General features: G+C 41.2%; 1 protein-coding gene across 1 annotated transcript; it reads left to right on the top strand.

Annotated features, from left to right (window-relative positions):
* Positions 1-534: 534 nt before the first annotated feature.
* Positions 535-4,602, top strand: LOC139459732 (uncharacterized). The gene is made up of 4 exons (XM_071241381.1): positions 535-664; positions 1,034-1,876; positions 3,720-3,848; positions 4,328-4,602. Exons 1-4 carry the CDS (start codon positions 535-537, stop codon positions 4,600-4,602), a joined length of 1,377 nt encoding a protein of 458 aa, XP_071097482.1.
* The last annotated feature ends 14,913 nt before the right edge of the window (positions 4,603-19,515 follow it).

Below are 19,515 nucleotides of genomic sequence, written 5' to 3'. Positions count from 1 at the left end.
CAGATACTGTAGTAATCTAGACTTGCCAAAAAGTATAGACTTGCATGGGCTGTATTTGATATATTTGTATCAGGGTCTGTATGACAGACTAATATAAAAGTTGAGCTGCAGCTACAATGAGAGCTAATTATGCTTCATTACGCTTCTGGGGGCACGGGTGGCCCAGTCGTCTGCAGAGTTGCGTCCCTTGGGCACGCCAGAAACCTATGATTGTGGGTTCGAATCCCGGTTCGCCCCAAATTATGTTTCTAGGTTTGTCAGCACCATACCCGTGCTCGTGGGTTTCACCGAAGTGGTAAACGTCTGAGACCTGCATCACTTCGGGCTTTCCTCCCGCATTAAGCTGACACGCCGTGATATAACTGGAATACTGTTAAAAGCGGCGTTAAACCCAACTCACTCCCTCACTCACTCATTACGCTTCTTTCTTAGGACCATCCGTGTTCAGATCACCCTTGCAGTAACGAGCACATCTGTGTCCCAGTGACAGGATCTTCATCACATGTCTGCTTGCGTATCGATACATACGGACAGATGGTGTCAAGTATGGCAAGTGTCTCTTCAACTACTACTGCCGGTAACCCTGGGATCAGCAGCGCAGCTCCGACCACTTATATTAGTAATGATGTATCTGCAAGCAACACTTCCACCACAGCTAACCGGAGTCCCGTTGAAATAAGCAACAATTCCACCACAACTAACAGTAACCCTGTTGAAGTGAGAGACACTTCCACCACAGCTAACAGTAACCCTTTTGAAGTGAGCGACACTTCCACCACAGCTAACAGTAACCCTGTGGAAGTGAGCGACACTTCCAACACAGCTAACAGTAACCCTTTTGAAGTGAGCGACACTTCCACCACAGCTAACAGTAACCCTGCTGATGTGAGCGACACTTCCACCACAGCTAACAGTAACCCTGCTGAAGTGAGCGACACCTCCACCACAGCTAACAGTAACCCTGTGGAAGTGAGCGACACTTCCAACACAGCTAACGGGAGTCCCGTTGAAATAAGCGAAAATTCCAACACAGCTAACAGTAACCCTGCTGCAGTGAGCGACACTTCCACCACAGCTAACAGTAACCCTGCTGAAGTGAGCGACACCTCCACCACAGCTAACAGTAACCCTGCTGAAGTGAGCGACACTTCCACCACAGCTAACAATAATCCTGCTGAAGTGAGCGACACTTCCACCACATCTAACAATAACCCTGTTGAAGTGAGCGACACTTCCACCACAGCTAACAGTAACCCTGCTGAAGTGAGCGACACCTCCACCACAGCTAACAGTAACCCTGTGGAAGTGAGCGACACTTCCAACACAGCTAACAGTAACCATGCTGAAGTGAGCGACACTTCCAACACAGCTAACAGTAACCCTGCTGAAGTGAGCGACACTTCCACCACAGCTAACAATAATCCTGCTGAAGTGAGCGACACTTCCACCACACCTAACAATAACCCTGTTGAAGTGAGCGACACTTCCACCACAGCTAACAGTAACCCTGCTGAAGTGAGCGACACCTCCACCACAGCTAACAGTAACCCTGTGGAAGTGAGCGACACTTCCAACACAGCTAACAGTAACCATGCTGAAGTGAGCGACACTTCCACCACAGCTAACAGTAACCCTGCTGAAGTGAGCGACACTTCCACCACAGCTAACAGTAACCCTGCTGAAGTGAGCGACACTTCCACCACAGCTAACAATAATCCTGCTGAAGTGAGCGACACTTCCACCACATCTAACAATAACCCTGCTGAAGTGAGCGACACTTCCACCGCATCTAACAATAACCCTGCTGAAGTGAGCGACACTTCAACCACAGCTAACAGTAACCCTGGTGACACTACAACCACTTCCATAGCAGCTCGTAAGTAACATTATTGTCATCACCTCAACCTACATGTACATACGTAATTCTTTTCATTTAAACATACTGACAGCAAACTGCGTCGATGAACCATGCTTAAAATATATAATGCAGAAAAAACACATGCACAGGCAAGTCAAGGTTCCATCTGAACAAACAGTCGAAATTGGGGATTATATCGGAAATAATTTTGGTTCCTGCAATGTTCGCCACATGTCAACTATACAACTGTTTGAAAGCTTAACAAAGGCTTTGAGTGACTGAGTGAGTGACGCCTTGAAGGATGTAACCCTGATTACATAAGGTTTGAGGAATAGTCCCAGGACGCTCTTTGAAATCTGTGTGGAAAGACCGCGCTCAAATAAAACTCAAAAGTTGAGAAATGTAATTTAATAATGAGTTTCAGACACTTTCTGCGCTTTGTGAGCAGATTCATTTGATGGAGCATTTACATCATCTGAGTGGATGTTTCTTCCAGCTGTATGACGGCGATCTGAAAATAATTGAGTCTTGACCATGAGCGTCGATTCACCCAATTGGGATACGATGACATGCATCAATAAGTCAGCAAACCTGACCCCGACCCCGTTAGTAGCCTCCTACAAGCATAGTCGCCTTTTACCGGTAAGCATTGGTTGCTGAAAACCTAGTTTTCCCCTGATCTTCACGGGCCGTGAGTGACTGTCGTCTGATGTTGACCAGGCAATCAAGTCATACAATCTCATTAAGATCACATCTTCTAATCCCATTATATACCCCCATAAAAGGTCGCGTTTGGTGAACCCTAAGTAAACATTGATAGCCAATTCTAAACGGACGATGCGTGGGCCATTAAGCCAATCAGATATAAGCTTTCTGAAACGATTCGGCTTCGAAAACTTCCATCGTAGCAGAAGAACATAAATATTCCCCCAATCTTCCCGCAATCATACACCCTTTTGGATGTAGAAGCCACGTCGCTACGAAACGACAGTATGTTTGAAAATATAAGTGACGGAACCATTTCCATATTCATAAGAATCTCTGCCCAAAACAGAGTCGATTGTACTATTCCGACTACATAATGAGCATGTTTTTATAAATGATTTATTCATAGGCGTTCGCGAAAAGGTGAGCATATTTTGCCCCACCGGCACACCTCTCACACATGTAAAGGCAATTGTTCAGCTGAAAAACACAGGAACATAGGGCACAAGTCAAAATAGTGAATTACATCGAGCTGATTCTTGTCATTGATGCGTCCGGTTTGGAAAAGTCCTTAAAAGCTTTACCGCGGCCTTGAATGTTCTTACCTTCATCAAAAAGCTTCTGAGCAAGAGTCATGTGACGCTCTATGAAATCTGGATAGAAAGAGCTTGCTCGAGTATATCTCAAATATTGTGAAATGTAGACTCGAAGGGCAGGAGCTGCAGGAATATTGCTCTACATAAAGGGAAAGTTGACTGCAGGAAAGTTGGAGAAATATCTTTAGAGCGCATGGCTTTATGGGTTTGCATTCGGGACTTCTCTATTATATTCGTTTTCGAGATACAGAAATCATCAAAGCAGGACTCAATGCTTCGATCACTACTTCTGTGTATTTAGGAGCCTCGGAGCTGCTTAGCTGATAAGAAAGATGCGACGTGTCCTCAAAGAGAGGTATCGTATCGGAGTTAAAAAATCTGATTTGAATTAGATTAACAAGTCATACACAATCGGCGACGTCAGACAGCCTGACTACCCGATCCCTATTTCACTATGGTATTGGTGATCTTGTGTGTCACGGATCCCCATAAGGTAGTTATCAGGAAGGAAAAACGTATATGAATATCAAGTGTTATGACTTTTGGGTACTTTTTTTCAGCCGATGGTTCATGCTCAGTGAGTGCTGACTGTGCTGTTTTTCCGACCTCAAGTTGCCGTGATGGTTTCTGTACATGTAATATAGGGTACGATTTGGATGTGGCCAGAGCAGTTTGCAGGGACTTAAGAGGTACATTAACATTACTTTAACGTGTAATATTGCACATGCCAAAATGTTATTTATTAGCAAACGGGTGTCACAACCCTGCGATCTTTGAGATGTTCGTCTGTTAAAGAATGTCATTTAGCGTCGCCGTCACCAGTTTCACTTTGAGTTGTTTTAACGGGTATGGTCATGAGTATGATACTGTACTGGAATTATCGTGTATGCTTGTTTGTTGTTTAACAACGACCGATATTCCAGCTATATTGCGGCGGTCTACACAATCAATCAGATTAAAATTAAGATTAAAATCATCAGCACCAGTCTATGCAGTTGGGATACGATGACATGCATCAACCAAGTCAGCGAGTCTGACAGTCCGATCAAGCCAGTCGTCTCTTACGACGAGCATGGGTTGCTGAAAACCAATTATTTCAGTTTGTGTATGACAGTTGAATACACCAACTAATATTCAGTGTATGAATAACAATTCATCGTTCTTTCAGAGTGTACCATCTTTGGGACAGGCTACAACCATTTCCCGGGACAGGTTATTTGGCTAGAAGATAAAGAGAAAAGAACCTCCTCATTTTCAGTAGCACAGTGTGTTCAATTGTGCAATGAAGCTTCAACCTATGTATGCAAATCTTTTGAAATAGACACCAAATTAAACGGTTGCTACACTCAGGTTGGGACCTGGCTTGATGTTAGTCAGGACAAATACTACTATGCAAGCCGTTTCGATCATTATCAACGAAAGTGCATTTGGGAGGTTCAGTAAGCTAAAGCCGTTTTTGCCCGTCAAGTATATGCAGTTTGTGAAATAACGTAGAGTATATCATGCTTCAGTTTTTTTCTGTTGGGTGGAGAGAGAGATTTTAGCATCTTCGCCCTTCAGTATATATTCATAACGTGACAAATGTGTCTGTAAATGACGTCATACGAAAAGGAGGTGTTAGCTAGTTTAAATTCATGACTAGACCTTACTTGGGTGTTCGACCTTTTCTGCATTAAACTATGGGCACATGCATTGCGGCATTGTTGAAATCACTAGATATGAATACAGTAAAATACGTTTATAACGAACACGCTTATAACGAACTTTATTTTTGGTCCCGGTCATTTGCTGTATAGATGTTTTATATATGCTTATAACGAACTACGGTTATAACAAACTAAAATTAGTGGTACATTTGAGTTCGTTATAACCGTAGTTTACTGTACCTCATGTGCTACAAGCAATATCACCATTGCTAGTTAAGCAACAATTGACAATAGAAAGATTTCATTTTAAAATATGAAGATTTTGTTGGATGTTTGGGATGTCTCAAGATGCCTGTTTTAAGATCCCTTGGGCACTACAAGGAATTAGGGAAGAAGGATTTAGAGAAGATGACAAAGTGTTAAGATTTATTTTATATGTTTCTGAATAAATCCTAAGGCTATTTAATAAGACTTGGTTTCATCAGTAAATACGGCACTATTGTCTGTTTATCTTTTATCTTTTTAACTCACTAGCAACTGTTCAACCATTGTTGGATCCAACAAAGAAGATAAGAGTCGTATTTGGATCTCAGTTGGACATATGAATGCCGAAGTATTAACTGCTTTTTATCAGATTTTCATAACTTTGTAAGTCCTTCCGGTTAGACGAGTTGCCAAGAAGTTAAAGACAGCTTTTGACATGGCGTAATATTATCAAGATCTATATTTGCTGCTGTTATATGAGGTTTCATGTCGATCCCCAGAGGTGGAACCAGCTTCGTTGTAGTTTGGAACAAGAAACCAGGGTTATCATTATCCCCGCCATGGTGCACATTAGAATTTTGTTTGTTCATCTTGTAGTGGATATAAACTATAAAAAGAGTCCTGTTAAGCGGCATGAAGAGAGAGGCACACTGGCTGCTTCATGGTATCTGAAAAAATAATTAAATGTGAAATTAATACATACAAAAGGCCCCTTCTCTGGAAAGAAATACTTAGATACCATAAGTGTCTCTTAGATAAGCTACTTTCAGTAGTTTCTGAGAAAGTTTGTCACCATTGTAGACAAGATGTAAGCATTAAGTAACATAAAATGAATCAAGAAACTCAATAAACGGAACCAACCTCGGGTCCAATTTTCGAACGTAACTCTCAGATAATCATGCAAACTTTCATTCATAAAACTTCAGTAGTGAGAAAACGTATCCACTTTGCACACACAATACACTAAGTTGAAAAGCACGGAGCAAGGGCCATAACTCTGTAAAATATAATTGACAGGACCAATTGATGACGTAATTTCATTGATGTAATTTCAGTAGTTGCTCAGAAAACTGGTCCCCAATAAGTTGAAAAACATGAAGCAAGGGACATAACCATGTAAAACGACACCAATTTTAGAACACATTTGAGATCGTAACCAGTAACATTGTGTAAAATTTCATTGCTCAAACTTGAATAGTTTTTGAAAAACAAAATCCACATTGAGTGAGTGAGTGAGTTGTATTTAACGCCGCATTTAACAGTATTCCAGTTATATAACGGCGTGTCTGCACAGTGAATTGCGGCGCGACGATATCGCATTTGCATGTCAAGGGGCACAGTTCGTGATCTACGCGGGTTGGGCGCAAGGGTCGGGCCAAAAAAATGTCTTGATGTGGCAAGGGTAGAAACTAGGCTTTGAAATAGGCTAGTGGACACGCTTGCCTCGGGAAGATGCCTTCACTGCTGATATACTCATGTCATGATGGATCGTGGCTTTTGTGTTTTATCGCTGCACGTTCCCCATGTTTGTCCATTTTTCAGGTCACAGACCCCTGTTTATTTTACACATTTACTTAGTTGAGTGAATGTTTCGTGGGTATATCTCTATGAGATTACATCAAGTCCATATCAAAACCTGTGAAATATTATGCAACTATGTGAGACTGAACTTATAAATCGCTCCTCCCAATTGAGTATATCGATGTTCATGATTTCAATCACTGGATTATTGTCTCATCCAGGCTCCATTGTTTACAGATTGCCCCCACATAGCTCGAATATTGCTGTGTGCGGCGTTTAACAACGAACAGATAAAACATCTAGGGACAGGACAACACACCTGGAACTACTTGAATGTTTATCATCTCGATTGACGACGGCGGCAGGGGAGTACAATCACATTAACATTCATTATTAAACGAGAGCGTTGTCTTTAACGTGTACGATATCAATCGTTGTTTACAAGTGTGTTATTCCTAATTTGTAATGTGACTCAGTCTTTGAACGTTTGAGCTGTCACATCTTAAGTAAGGAGGGTTTTGTGCTCATTAAAGAGAGGACACACAAAAGGTCTTCACAAATGCGCGCGTGGGGAATCGATCGATCCATCCATGGCCTTTGTCGTGACGAGTAAATTCAAAACGTCAACGCGTGAGAATATTCACCTTTTATGATTGTATTCTGTTGTTCTTTCTTAACAAGGTAAAACATTAACAAGCATAAAATACTCATATCACCCGCCAATATGACATGTCCGGTTGTCTGCAAGGCAAAAAATATAGTACGGTTTTTAAGACCTGCACCGGAAACGAGTACTACCGCCAAGTCAAAGTCGTTGCATTTGAAACACGAAAAATATGTTTTTCAAACATTCAAAACTATCAAAAGCACCAGTCCAACTAGACTTATCTGTGCGCCAAGTTTGGTAAAGACAGTTAATGTTTTTTTAGTTCTGCTCCGGAAACCAAACGTGACGGACCGACAGCACCCAATCCTATAGCTATATCCCCCTTTCACTTCGTGGCGGGGGACAATATTTTAACAAATATCTTAAAAGCTGGTAGCAAATAATACCGAGATAAACCTGTTCTAAGAACATGTACGCTTGAATAGAATGATCCTTGGCCCAAAGTGTAACTGTACATGTTCGTTGCCCTCAGTGCATCTATTTGAATTTTCTGCTGGAAAAGTAATTAGAAGCGAACGCACCTGAAACGCCTCAACTCCGGATGTCACATAAATATTCATCATAAACCGCAAGTGTGGTCTTCTATGGTCTTATTTCAAAAGTTTCGTTTGTTTGCTGTTTAAGGCCACACTCCTCAATATTCCAGCTTCATGTATGTGAGCTGTTGACACGATGACACCAAGGCAACTAGCCTGTCGTCGGGATCCAAATGGTCGCTTCTTCCGACCAGCAGCGGTTGAGGATGAGGTTTTTAAAACTCTGAATCCAGATGGGTAATAATAAGTGTTCAAAACGATTGTCTGGATATCTTTATTTTTATTAGGACAAATCAAAGTAATTATGTATTGCTTACTTGTATAAGAAACCATGACGATGCCAACTATTCCACAAAATTTACATACGAGCCTGATTGCTTCAATGCGCTGCATGGCGATGCGCGAAAAGGGACTAAAATGACCAAACAGGAAGTTCAGTTCGGCACGCGCTAAATGAATGGGTATGTCATTTATAGTCACATCGGCAGTTGTTAAAGTATTGTGACTAAACAAGTTTCATATGTTGATATAAAATAATGAGGGAGACGTAATCTGAATATCATATTCCATTAGTGGGAATTGTAGCTGATACCTTAATTTGACGAAAGAGTTGTTAAAGTAATCGGTTTTTACTTGATGGTAAGATATTTTAACATGAATTTAAAAAATACTCGATCTTGATTGGTCAGTCAGAGGTTTCAAACCAGGATAATTCCCCTCTGAAACAGCTGGTTTGGCGGACACTTAACCGCGCACTGATATGCATCTGCACTTAGTGCTTTCCCTTCAGATAGTCTTCAGATATGTTTTAAAAATTTCACTCGAATAAACACATAGACGACATTTGCTTGACTTCGCCGGAAGTAGCTCTTGGTCGAGTGCATTATGACTCTAGGGGTCATGGGTATATTCAAATTGAAGTTCTCAGTGACATATCTCAATGAGATAATATTTAACAATTAAACATAAGATAGTCACTTGAATAATTAGAAACATTGTTATACATATTTGTTTTTCTGTTATATATTTTATGTTTGCATTATATGGAAAAGTATAGAAAAGTAAACCAATCTTTTCATATATGGAGTGTCCTGCTCGGTCAACCAAACGTTACATTTCATTTTAGAATGGAGCTAAACCCTCTTTGTTTTCAACCCGTGAAGAGCCGGGATAGAATAGCTCTTCAGCGACCCATACTTGCCATAAAAGGTGACTATGCTTGTCGTAAGATGCGACTAATGGGATCGGGTGGTCACGCTCGCTGACTTGGTTGATGTTTGTCATCGATCCCAATTGCGTGGATTGATGCTCATGATATCAATCACTGGATTGTCTGTTCCAGATTCGTTTATTTGCAGATCGCCGTCATATACCTTGAATATTGCTGAGTGCGGCGTTAAACAACCAACCAACCAACTGTGTTTTCAATTTAGATCAATATTACCTGTAACTTTACCGCGCTATTTATTACATCATTTGTTGGCGGGGGCTTTACCATTGCTGTTTATTGCTGCTTCTTTGTGTGTTTGTTTGTTTGTTGTTTAACGCCGCACTCAGCAATGTTCCAGCTCTATGACGGCGGCCTGTAAATGATCGAGTCTAGACCCGACAATCCAGTGATTGACATCATTAGCATCGATCTACGCAATTGGGATACGATGTGCTGCATCAGCCAAGCCTGATCACCCGATCCCGTTAGTCGCCTCTTACGACAAGCATAGGTTGCTGAAGACCAATTCTAACCCGGAATTTTCCAGGGACTCTTCTAGCTCTTTATCTTGAGCGTTGTGTTGTTGGGTAAGGAAGTGTTATGATGGTCTAGGTGTATTCAAGTAAAGTGTTAATGGATGTTTTCAGTCGAGTGGAGTTTGTTGAGTGGTTGTAAGAGCTGCTGGTGATGTTCGAATGCTGGTGAATTTGTGTCATCATTCAGTTGTTTGTTAATAGTTCTAACCGTTTAGAGAAATCGATGAATTGAAATATTGCCCTTAATAGCATTGTTATTTTTCTCAAGGGAATGTAAGTGAATGTAAAGCGCTACAAGGGTTCGCCATTGTATATTTATAGCTCCCCTGACTATTACTTCAATGATCTTTCTTACTTACTTTGTTGAAGGACATAATTTCCGGGCTCCTCCAGGTAGCGTATGTGTGTGTGGGTGGGATGGGGGACGTTTATCTTGTTGGAATGCATTTTATAGCTGAGTCATTTGTGAAATGTGTGCTTGAAGTGTCTGTGTTTGTGTTTCGTATGTCTTGAGTTGATGTCGGTATTTATCAGATAACAGCTGCAAGTCACCTCAGCTGATGTCAATAGCCTGCCTGTCCCCCCAGCCCTGGGGCACATGAGAATTAAGTTTGTTCATATGGTAGTGAATATACACACATTACGGTATCAGTCTCGACAAGTTCACTGGAACATTTTGTGAATGGCCTAATTAATTCCAAGGACTATTTTTTCTTGTGCCAATTGTAAATTATGTTGCTGTTTTTTTACCATTCACCTCATACCTTGTATACATTCCTTTGTCAAGTATCATACGTCTCTATTTGGTGGGCGGTCGGGTAGCCTTGTGGTTAAAGCGTTCGCTCGTCACGCCGAAGACCCGGGTTCGATTCCTGACATGGGTACAATGTGTGAAGCCTATTTCTGGTGTCCCCTCCGCCGTGGGGAATATTGCTATAAGCAGCGTAAAACCATTCCCATTATCTCACCTTATTTGGTAATTATGGTAACGGTTCTCAGACAACTCAGGTTGATCATTTAGCAGAAAATCCAAAATAGCATTCTACCTCAAGTCCCAACGGGGTAAATGCAAGTAAACACAGACATTTTCAGTACTTAAGCTTATGAACAACTCAAATATATTCCAATAAGAAATATGTATAAGGTACACTACATATACCTACAATACTCAGGTACGTGTACATGTATGAACACATGTTCCTTATACATCGTGTTCCTTTATTAGTGCTTATGGAATACGCATGACTTGTCATATTTTGTTGGAAAATATTTGTGAACCTGCGAGAAAGGTTAGTGGATAGAGGTCTGACAATGCAAATATCGTACATGCATGCATGCAATTTATATAACGAGATTGGGGGATCAGGCTTTGGTTTGGTTTGGTTTGGTTTGTTGTTTAAAGCCGCACTCAGCATAATTCCAGCTATATGACGGCGGTCTGTAAATAATCGAGTCTGGACCAGACAATCCAGTGTGTGATATCATGAGCATCGATCCATGCAATTGGGATCAACCAAGTCAGTGAACCTGACCACCCGATCCCGTTAGTCGCCTCTTACGACAAGCATAGTCGCCTTTTACGGCAAGCATGGGTTGCTGAAGACCTATTCTACCCCGGATCTTCACGGGTCCGGGGGTTATCTTCACGGGTCCGGTGGTTATCTTCACGAGTCCGGGGGTTATCTTCACGGGTCCGGGGGTTATCTTCACGGGTCCGGTGGTTATCTTCACGGGTCCGGGGGTTATCTTCACGGGTCCGGTGGTTATCTTCACGAGTCCGGGGGTTATCTTCACGGGTCCGGGGGTTATCTTCACGGGTCCGGGGGTTATCTTCACGGGTCCGGGGGTTATCTTCACGGGTCCGGGGGTTATCTTCACGGGTCCGGGGGTTATCTTCACGAGTCCGGGGGTTCAGGCGCGCCGTCTTGGTTGATGCATGTCATCGTATCCCAATTGTGCGGGCGTTAAACAACAAACAAACAAAACCTTAGATCATATTGATGACATTCCCTGGTGACACCAATACGCAGGAATAATTGGTAATACCTAATTCTGCGTGTGGGTGATGTAGTGATTTATTTAAATGGAAACTAAAAAACACTGGAGAAAAGGGAATGGGAAACAGAAACTTTTTGCATTTCAAAGTCATGTAACTGTCATGCACTTCAACCAGTTGAATTTTTGTTATGTTCTTATAAGAACATTAACATATTTTTTAATCAAAAACCACCACATTTTAATGTTTGGGAAAATACACAAAGGGAAAAGTTCCCAAACAATGAGGTCCTGCCGAGATGTATTTATTAATATAACAATGGCCTTGTATGTTTCCGTGTATCGAACATCAGGATAAATATTTTCCATTTGTTTGTATACGTAGAGGCAAAAGCTGTTTGACGTACACAAAACAAACGGAATCCGTCAAAAACGTTTGGTAGTGGATTGAATAATATCATATGGAAGAAAACAATGTCTGATGGTACGGTGACGAGCAACATTCTGAGTAAAAAGCGCTCGTGCCATATGCAAAAGAGTCAGGTCACAGGAGCTGGGACCGCCTCCGTGGTCTGGTGGCAGAGCATCCGCCCGGAGAGTGAAAAATTGGGGGTTTGATCCCCGGTCGCGTCATGCAAAAAGACTTTAAAAAAACGAGTCACCAGCTGGCCCAAGTCAGTCATCATGATAGGGATTCCCAATGACTCTGGCGCTAGCGCTGATAATGACATTGTCACAGATAATTCCGGACTATTATGCACGTGTTTTTATTTGTTTGTTGTTATTTCAGCAATATTCCATCTTAATGACGGCGGTCTGTAAATAATCGAGTCAATTCCACTGCAGACCGTCCGAGAACCGGCCGACCAAGAGTTACCACCTCTGCACAGGATCGCTACAATCGATTGTTCCACCTACGTCATCGCAATGCCACAGCTACGGAGACTACAGGACCAGACTGTCAGGAACCATCTTCGCGAGTCTGGAATCCGACCCAAAAGACCAGTTATCGTCCCTGTTTTGCAACAGATCCATCGACAGCGACGCTGGCGTTGGTGCAATACCTTACTTGGAATTTGAATTTGGAATTTGAGAAACTGGAGTCGAGTGTGGTTCAGCGATGAATCACGATTTCTTCTTCACCGGCGAGATGGAAGACAACATGTTTATCGAAATGAGCATTTTGCCCCACATTGTGTACGTGAATTCGACAAATTTGGTGGCGGTAGTGTCATGGTGTGGGGGTCATATCCTACACCACGACGTCTGACTTGGTTGTGGTTCAGGGAAATTTGACAGCAAATCGATACATATATCAAATTCTCCAACCTAACCCTCTTCCAATCACTGAACGCCAGAGGGAGCTGTTTCAACAGGACAACGCTCCACCGCACACAGCTCGTGTCACGGTAATGCCAACATCAACGCCTTGCCCTGGCCGTCGAGATTTCAAGATTTCAACCCAATCTCAAACACCTCTGGGATGAACTCGATCGACGTGTACCCCAACGTCAGAACACGCCGCAGACACTCCCACAACTGGCCAACGCGTTACAAGCAGAATGGCACAGAATTCCGCAGGACAGTATTCGTACACATATCCAGTCAGTGTCGAGGAGATGCAGAGCCGTGATTTCTGCCCGGGGCGGTCACACGAGATACTGAGCTCAGCGCAACCTTGTGGCCTTATGCAACATGACAGTGAACAGTTTTCAGTCCCTTTATACAACGTCAAAATGTGACCATGGAGCAAAATTTCACATTTGTATCTATGCTGGGGGGTCTCTGGCGTACACTCTCCGCCCGATGCTCTATTGGGGACACATCAGGGAACTTGGAGGGCATCTCCAATGTCCGTCTGCCTTGTCGTGGGACCTGGGCAAGATTTGGTCTGGCATTGTCGTCTTGAAGTTCAAACTTTCTGCCGGTAATTCTCGTGAATGGAACAAGGGAAGGACGAAAAACATACCGCTGTCCGCTGTGAATGTGTGCAATAAGCAAATCAGTTCGCCTGTCATGTGTGATACCGCTATGACACTACCGTCCCAATACCGTTCGTGGTCAAGAATTGTTGCCCTGGCAACCGACTTGCCACTAATAATTTGTGAATCGGAGGCAAACTTTGATTCGTCCGTAATATGTACATGGCATATTATATATATATTTGCGACGTTACGGCGACATATATTTAGTTTATTGTATATGTAGGCGCAAAATGAAGTCCCCAGACATGTTAATGTTAATGAAATCACAATATCATCTCTTCTAAGGCGTTTTCTACAGCATAGCATCACTCAAGGATTGCCACGGTCCAGTCGTCCACGTGTGACGTCACGTCAAAAAGATAACCATATTCGGTTGCTGCATCTATCGAATCGATACAAAATTGTCACAATAACAACTCGTACAACTCCTGGGTTGAGAACCGTACGCAACCCATCGAGAGACAAAACATCCAACCCCGACCGCCCAATTTTGCGTCATTCTTTGACCATTCAATGCTGTGAGTTTATGTACGTAGCGGCTTCCTTTGAGTGAGTGAGTGAGTGAGTATGGTTTTACGACGCTTTAAGCAAAATTCCAGCAATATCACGGCGGGGGACACCGGACATCGGCTTCACACATTGTACCCATGTCGAGGCTTCCTTTGAAGATAGTTTACACTTGTTGCTTACTTGTTGTTGAAACATGATATCAGGATTTGCCAACGTTGCTTATGGACGTCAAATGTGGAAAGATATTCATTTCGCAAAAGATGGCAACCTTTGATATAATAGGGACCAATACATAAAAAATGATAACACCAGAAATATCTTTTTACATCCTTTCAAACTTAGGTATGACCTTTCTGAAGAAGTAGGAAGACACTTCTTTTGTGGCACATATCTCAGATATACATGCACATACAATGTGCGTGTGTGTATTTCACTAACTGGGTGTCGTGTCGCAGTATAACTGCCAAAACTTAATGGACTTAAATGTCGGATAACACAGGTGAGATGAGGTAAAATTGGGTTTAACGTCACGTCCAAGACTATTGCACTTATATAGCGACGTGCGGATAACAAAGAATTAATGAATATACTCGAGCTCTGTTCTCACTTCAAATTGTAAGTGTTATGCACCTCAATTGCTTTTAGAACTGCATGCATATTGAACTTCTTAACTAATAGTAAATAATGAAAACAAAAGCAAATTACTTTCCAGGAACTAGAGGTGAATGTTATTCATTAATCCGAAGGGGTTTGATTCTGCAACATTGTATTAATGATAATTGTGGTACATTGTGGCAGTATTTAAAGAACTGTTGGAAATGCTAGATAACTTTTTTTTTGCCTGTTAAAAAAGGATATACTTTTTCACAGATTGTTGTTATTGAAATATCGATTAACTACCTGTGGTTAGAAGTATTTATGTTATAAGGAGTCTTATCGACAAGTTTACAGGAGACAAATTCGTACGAAAACAGGAAGTTTACATTTAATCTAAGTCAGATGATGGCAGTCTGAAACAGACTATAGAAATATGCTCACGTGACCCCGTTATAATGACAATAATGTAGTCTTGATAAAACATCTGATCCACACACAAAAATCTTTTGAGAAAATTCTGGATGTGCATCTTCTAAAATGACAAAATGACGCTGCGTTTCTTTTATTAACATTGCTCCCATGATGCATGTTACATTACACTTGCATAGCCATAACCATGGTACACGATATGGAGTCTGTCCTGGGAAATGTATACACTTTCTTTACACATGTTCTTTACACTTTATTAATTTAGATAGGGTGAATAACCAAACTGCCCAAGCTATTGGCTTTTCAATTCATAAGTCTACGGTATGATAAATAAAACAAAACAGGTGTAGGGATGGTCTCAAAAACAAAACTGGGACGTAAAAGGATATTAGACAGCTTTGATACAGGGTGATTAGGCGTATAGTGTACAAGCTTTATGAGCAGAAAGTAATCCTGACTTGTAGCAGAATTTGGGAGGAATTAAAGATACAATTAAGGTTAACTGCACTAACTATTGCTCTCCCAAGAGATGGGATTTCGATACACTGCCTGTGGCGAAGACCGAATACTTTTTAGGGGAAAATATATCCTGTCTATGAGGTCACATTATCTCCTAACCATTCATAACTATCACAGTCAGTGCGTCCAGATAATTTACCTTGATGAATCATTCCACTGACTACATGTGGCTATCGGCAGATAGACAAAAAGCACCCATCAGATAAAGGTAATCGTGTCATTGTTTTGCAAGCTGCAACCCATGATATGGGGCTTATTGATGGATGTGTGCTAGCTTTCGAGGCGAAAGTTCAAGGAATCTCAGAAGGCTAGTAGATTAAAACACACACAAGTCCAGATAAGTACCAGCAGACACACATACACCTGCTTACACCTTGAAATGTTAGTGAATACTAGACGCCTATGCAATACTAAAACTGAGAGTGGTTGATATGTGCAACCGATGCCAGAGGACAAAACCTACTTTCCGATCAAAATATGCTGCGAAAAAAGGCTAATTTTAAAGCTTCCTTATCTAATACTTGTAGTAGGGTGCAATTCAATTTGTGTTAATTGTGTATCTTTATTTATTGGAAGTGAATTTTAAGACCCGTGATCTGATGTCATCTTCACGAGGCATGCGAACTAACTGACTATAAAAGTCAAGTTTCCATATATGTCAAACAAGGCAATTTCACAGCACACTGGCTAGGGAGTCATGTCTCTTCTTAGTTTCCCAAGTGACCAATAAGATTCTTCCTCTTTTGCTTTTTTTCATCCAAACCTGCGGCGCTCAGTCAAGACGATTTGATCCATAATCAAGATCTCTATAGTAATAAAACGGGACTTACCTCGCGAAGTGCATCAAATCCCTTGAACACGTTGAATAAAACAGGAAGTGTTTACTTATAGGATTCAAATACAATTTATGTGGTATGTTCATATTCTCCGTGACACTGTTTAGAAACCAAACAGAAGCTCTGAGTGTTAAGCTATTTACAAACTGGGGTCTCTCGTCAAGGATATGAAGAACAACAAAACGTACACAAAACATTTGGTCTTACTAGTCTTTTATTTCAAGAATTCTCGCAACTGTATCAGCACAATATTTAATCATGTTATCAACCTTTACGGGGGAGGTCAGGTAGCCTAGTGGTTAAAGCTTTCGCGCGTCACGCCGAAGACCCGGGTCCGATTCCCGACATGGGTATAATGTATGAAGCCCATTTCTGGTGTCCCCCGCCGTGATATTGCTATAATATTGCTAAAAACAGCGTAAAACCATACCCACTTACTCAACCTTTACAACTGCATGCATATTGCATAAACTGCTTTTTGCTGATTAATATCTTAATAGAAATAACGTACAATTTATTTCTTTAACCGACAGAAAAGACGTTAATTTCCTGAGTTGAAAAGTTCAGTTTCGACAAAAGGGGCCACATATTTACCCATCATTACGAGGTGACTCTAGTTTAAACTCTGTCATGTCCGCGTCAAAGCATGCCTGCCTTGTTCAACGCCGCACTGAACGAGTTGAGCTGTTAAAGGGCATCCTATGTTAATGTTTGAGTAATTCAGGAAGTGATTCAGGCCTTCGTGGTTACAGAAACAGAGATCATGTATCATGTTTGGATAATGGGAGATTCAGGTTATGTCAGTTGGGATGAGAGAGGATGAAGGTACATGTGATGTGAGTTGGAATAAGAGGAAGATGCATGCAGTGTCAGTTGGGATACGAGGAGACGCAGGTAGTGTCGGCTGGGATGAGAGGAGGATGCAGGTAGTGTCAGTTTGGATAAACGGAAGATGCAGGTAGTGTCAGTTTGGATAAACGGAAGATGCAGGTAGTGTCAGTTTGGATAAGAGAAAGATGCAGGTAGTGTCAGTTTGGATAAGAGAAAGATGCAGGTAGTCAAAAGTACACAATACAATTCTATCATGAAGACCGTCACGTTAATGAAACCATGCCCTTCCATTATAATTGGTAAAAATGAGCGATGAACGGAAAAGCAAGGGTGGCGGGATCTATTGTCTGACATAATTCTTCGTGTGAGGGTGTCAATAACCAGAATAGTTTGGTTTGTCCATTCAACAACACCAAAAGAATATAAAAGGTACAGCATGAGTATATATATCTTCAGAGGGAGATGGCACGAAGAAAATCAACTAAGATAGATAACTTAAAATGGGCTCGAAATGATATCAGGCGACTGCAATGTAGCAATACAAGGATACAATCAATCGATTAGAGAAATACTACGGTGCTGCTTTCAGGCGTTGCCTCACGGAGACATATTGTGGCCTGAATTATATTTCACCTTTTCCTTCTTTGCCACTTTACACATATGTGCTGAGATGGCAACAGTTTAATTTACTGTCAGGTTGTGAATAAAACATTATAATTGTTATAAATATAAGTTTTACTCATCCTAATGTGATGTGTTATTAGTGATGTATGTGTATTAAATAACTGAATACATCATCTCTACTCGAAAAGGTTGAGGACGACAAGTACGCATTTATGAGCGAGCAGCCTATTTTCTGACACAAAGATAAAGAAATATTGACACATTCACAAGAGAATGTAACTTAATACATTGACTTCTTCGAAGACCTACAATCTGGTCAATGAAGAACTGTAGTTTCAGTATAGGCTTAGGTTTAGGGTCATAATTAGGAGACACTAAGCTAATTTTCAAAAGGAGCCTATAATTTTAAAAACGAAGGACACCAAGTATTCGCGATCGGAAGTCGGGGTGGGGAATTTCGTTTTGGGAGTACAACTCAAAAACCGATCTATATCAAACTTGGTAGATATATCAAACAAATCCTGAAGTGGTGCGTTTTGCTATTTGCGGATTTTTGTCATTTTTACTTTTCTCAATTTCCATGGAAACAATTTGGATCCGGATCAAGTGCTGATCAACATCTTTCAGCAAAATTTGGAAGATATACATATATGCTATTTAGGAATTAAAAAAAATAAATTCGGACCATACCTCTAAAACTAAAAGATACTCTTTCTTGAAAATGTGCAAACACAAAGACCAGGTTGTCAGCTGGTGCCTTTGGCTTTTTTGGGGATGTTTAGATTCTATATTTTTTTCTGTTTCCATGGCAACAAATTTGATTTTGAGTCTGTTCGTAGTGGTGTGGACATAGAAATACAGAGTTCCAAATCCCAATTCCATGGTATTGTTTTCATAGTTCAATTACTACTCTTGTATACGGACAGACAGATTAGATAGAAATTTTCTCATTAAGTTGGACAGTCAGATGATTGGTTCCTCCTTATATGGCCGCTCTCTATGCTATACCTTTGAAACTAAACAGCATGCTAAAACCATACTCACTGACTCACTTAAAGAAGTTTGTTCTATGTCAAAGCGTCAAATGATTTCTGAGTAAAACCTGATAAGGACAACCAAAACATGTGTTTCCATCATTCCAAAATGGTGAAAATTTTTATTTTCACCACTGTTTGCCTTTTGCGCACAATGTTTCGGTTTATAATCGAGACCGATTATTCTCTGGCGTTGGACAGTGACACTTCATGTAAGGTGTAAAATATTTTATGAGCGCTTCAATATATTATGACATTTTGCTCAGGTCAGTTATTAGTTTTCAGTACATAGCTTTAACAACCACCGACGTAAATGACAAGTCAGTAGTCCAGGATTGGTATCTGAGGGGAATCCTGCATGTTCCCTATGGTTTTTTATTTCTCATTTAACATTTTGGTTCGATTATACAACACATTTCTCAACTTTAAGAGACAGTGGGGTAGATCTAGGGGAACGTTAAATGGTCGCTTGTCACGCTGGGTTCGATTCCCACATTGATACAAAGTGTGAAGTCCTTATCGGGTGTAACCCGCCGTGATAGTGCGTAAGACCATACTCACTCACTCGGGTAGTATTCTAATACAAATTGATATTCAAGTAAACGAAATTGTGCTT

This window comes from Haliotis cracherodii, unplaced genomic scaffold (genome assembly GCF_022045235.1).
Source record: "Haliotis cracherodii isolate W230 unplaced genomic scaffold, xgHalCrac1.p SCAF_13, whole genome shotgun sequence".
NCBI lineage: Eukaryota > Metazoa > Mollusca > Gastropoda > Lepetellida > Haliotidae > Haliotis > Haliotis cracherodii.
Note: the sequence above shows the minus strand (reverse complement) of the source record. Positions and strands in the feature narration are given on the sequence as shown.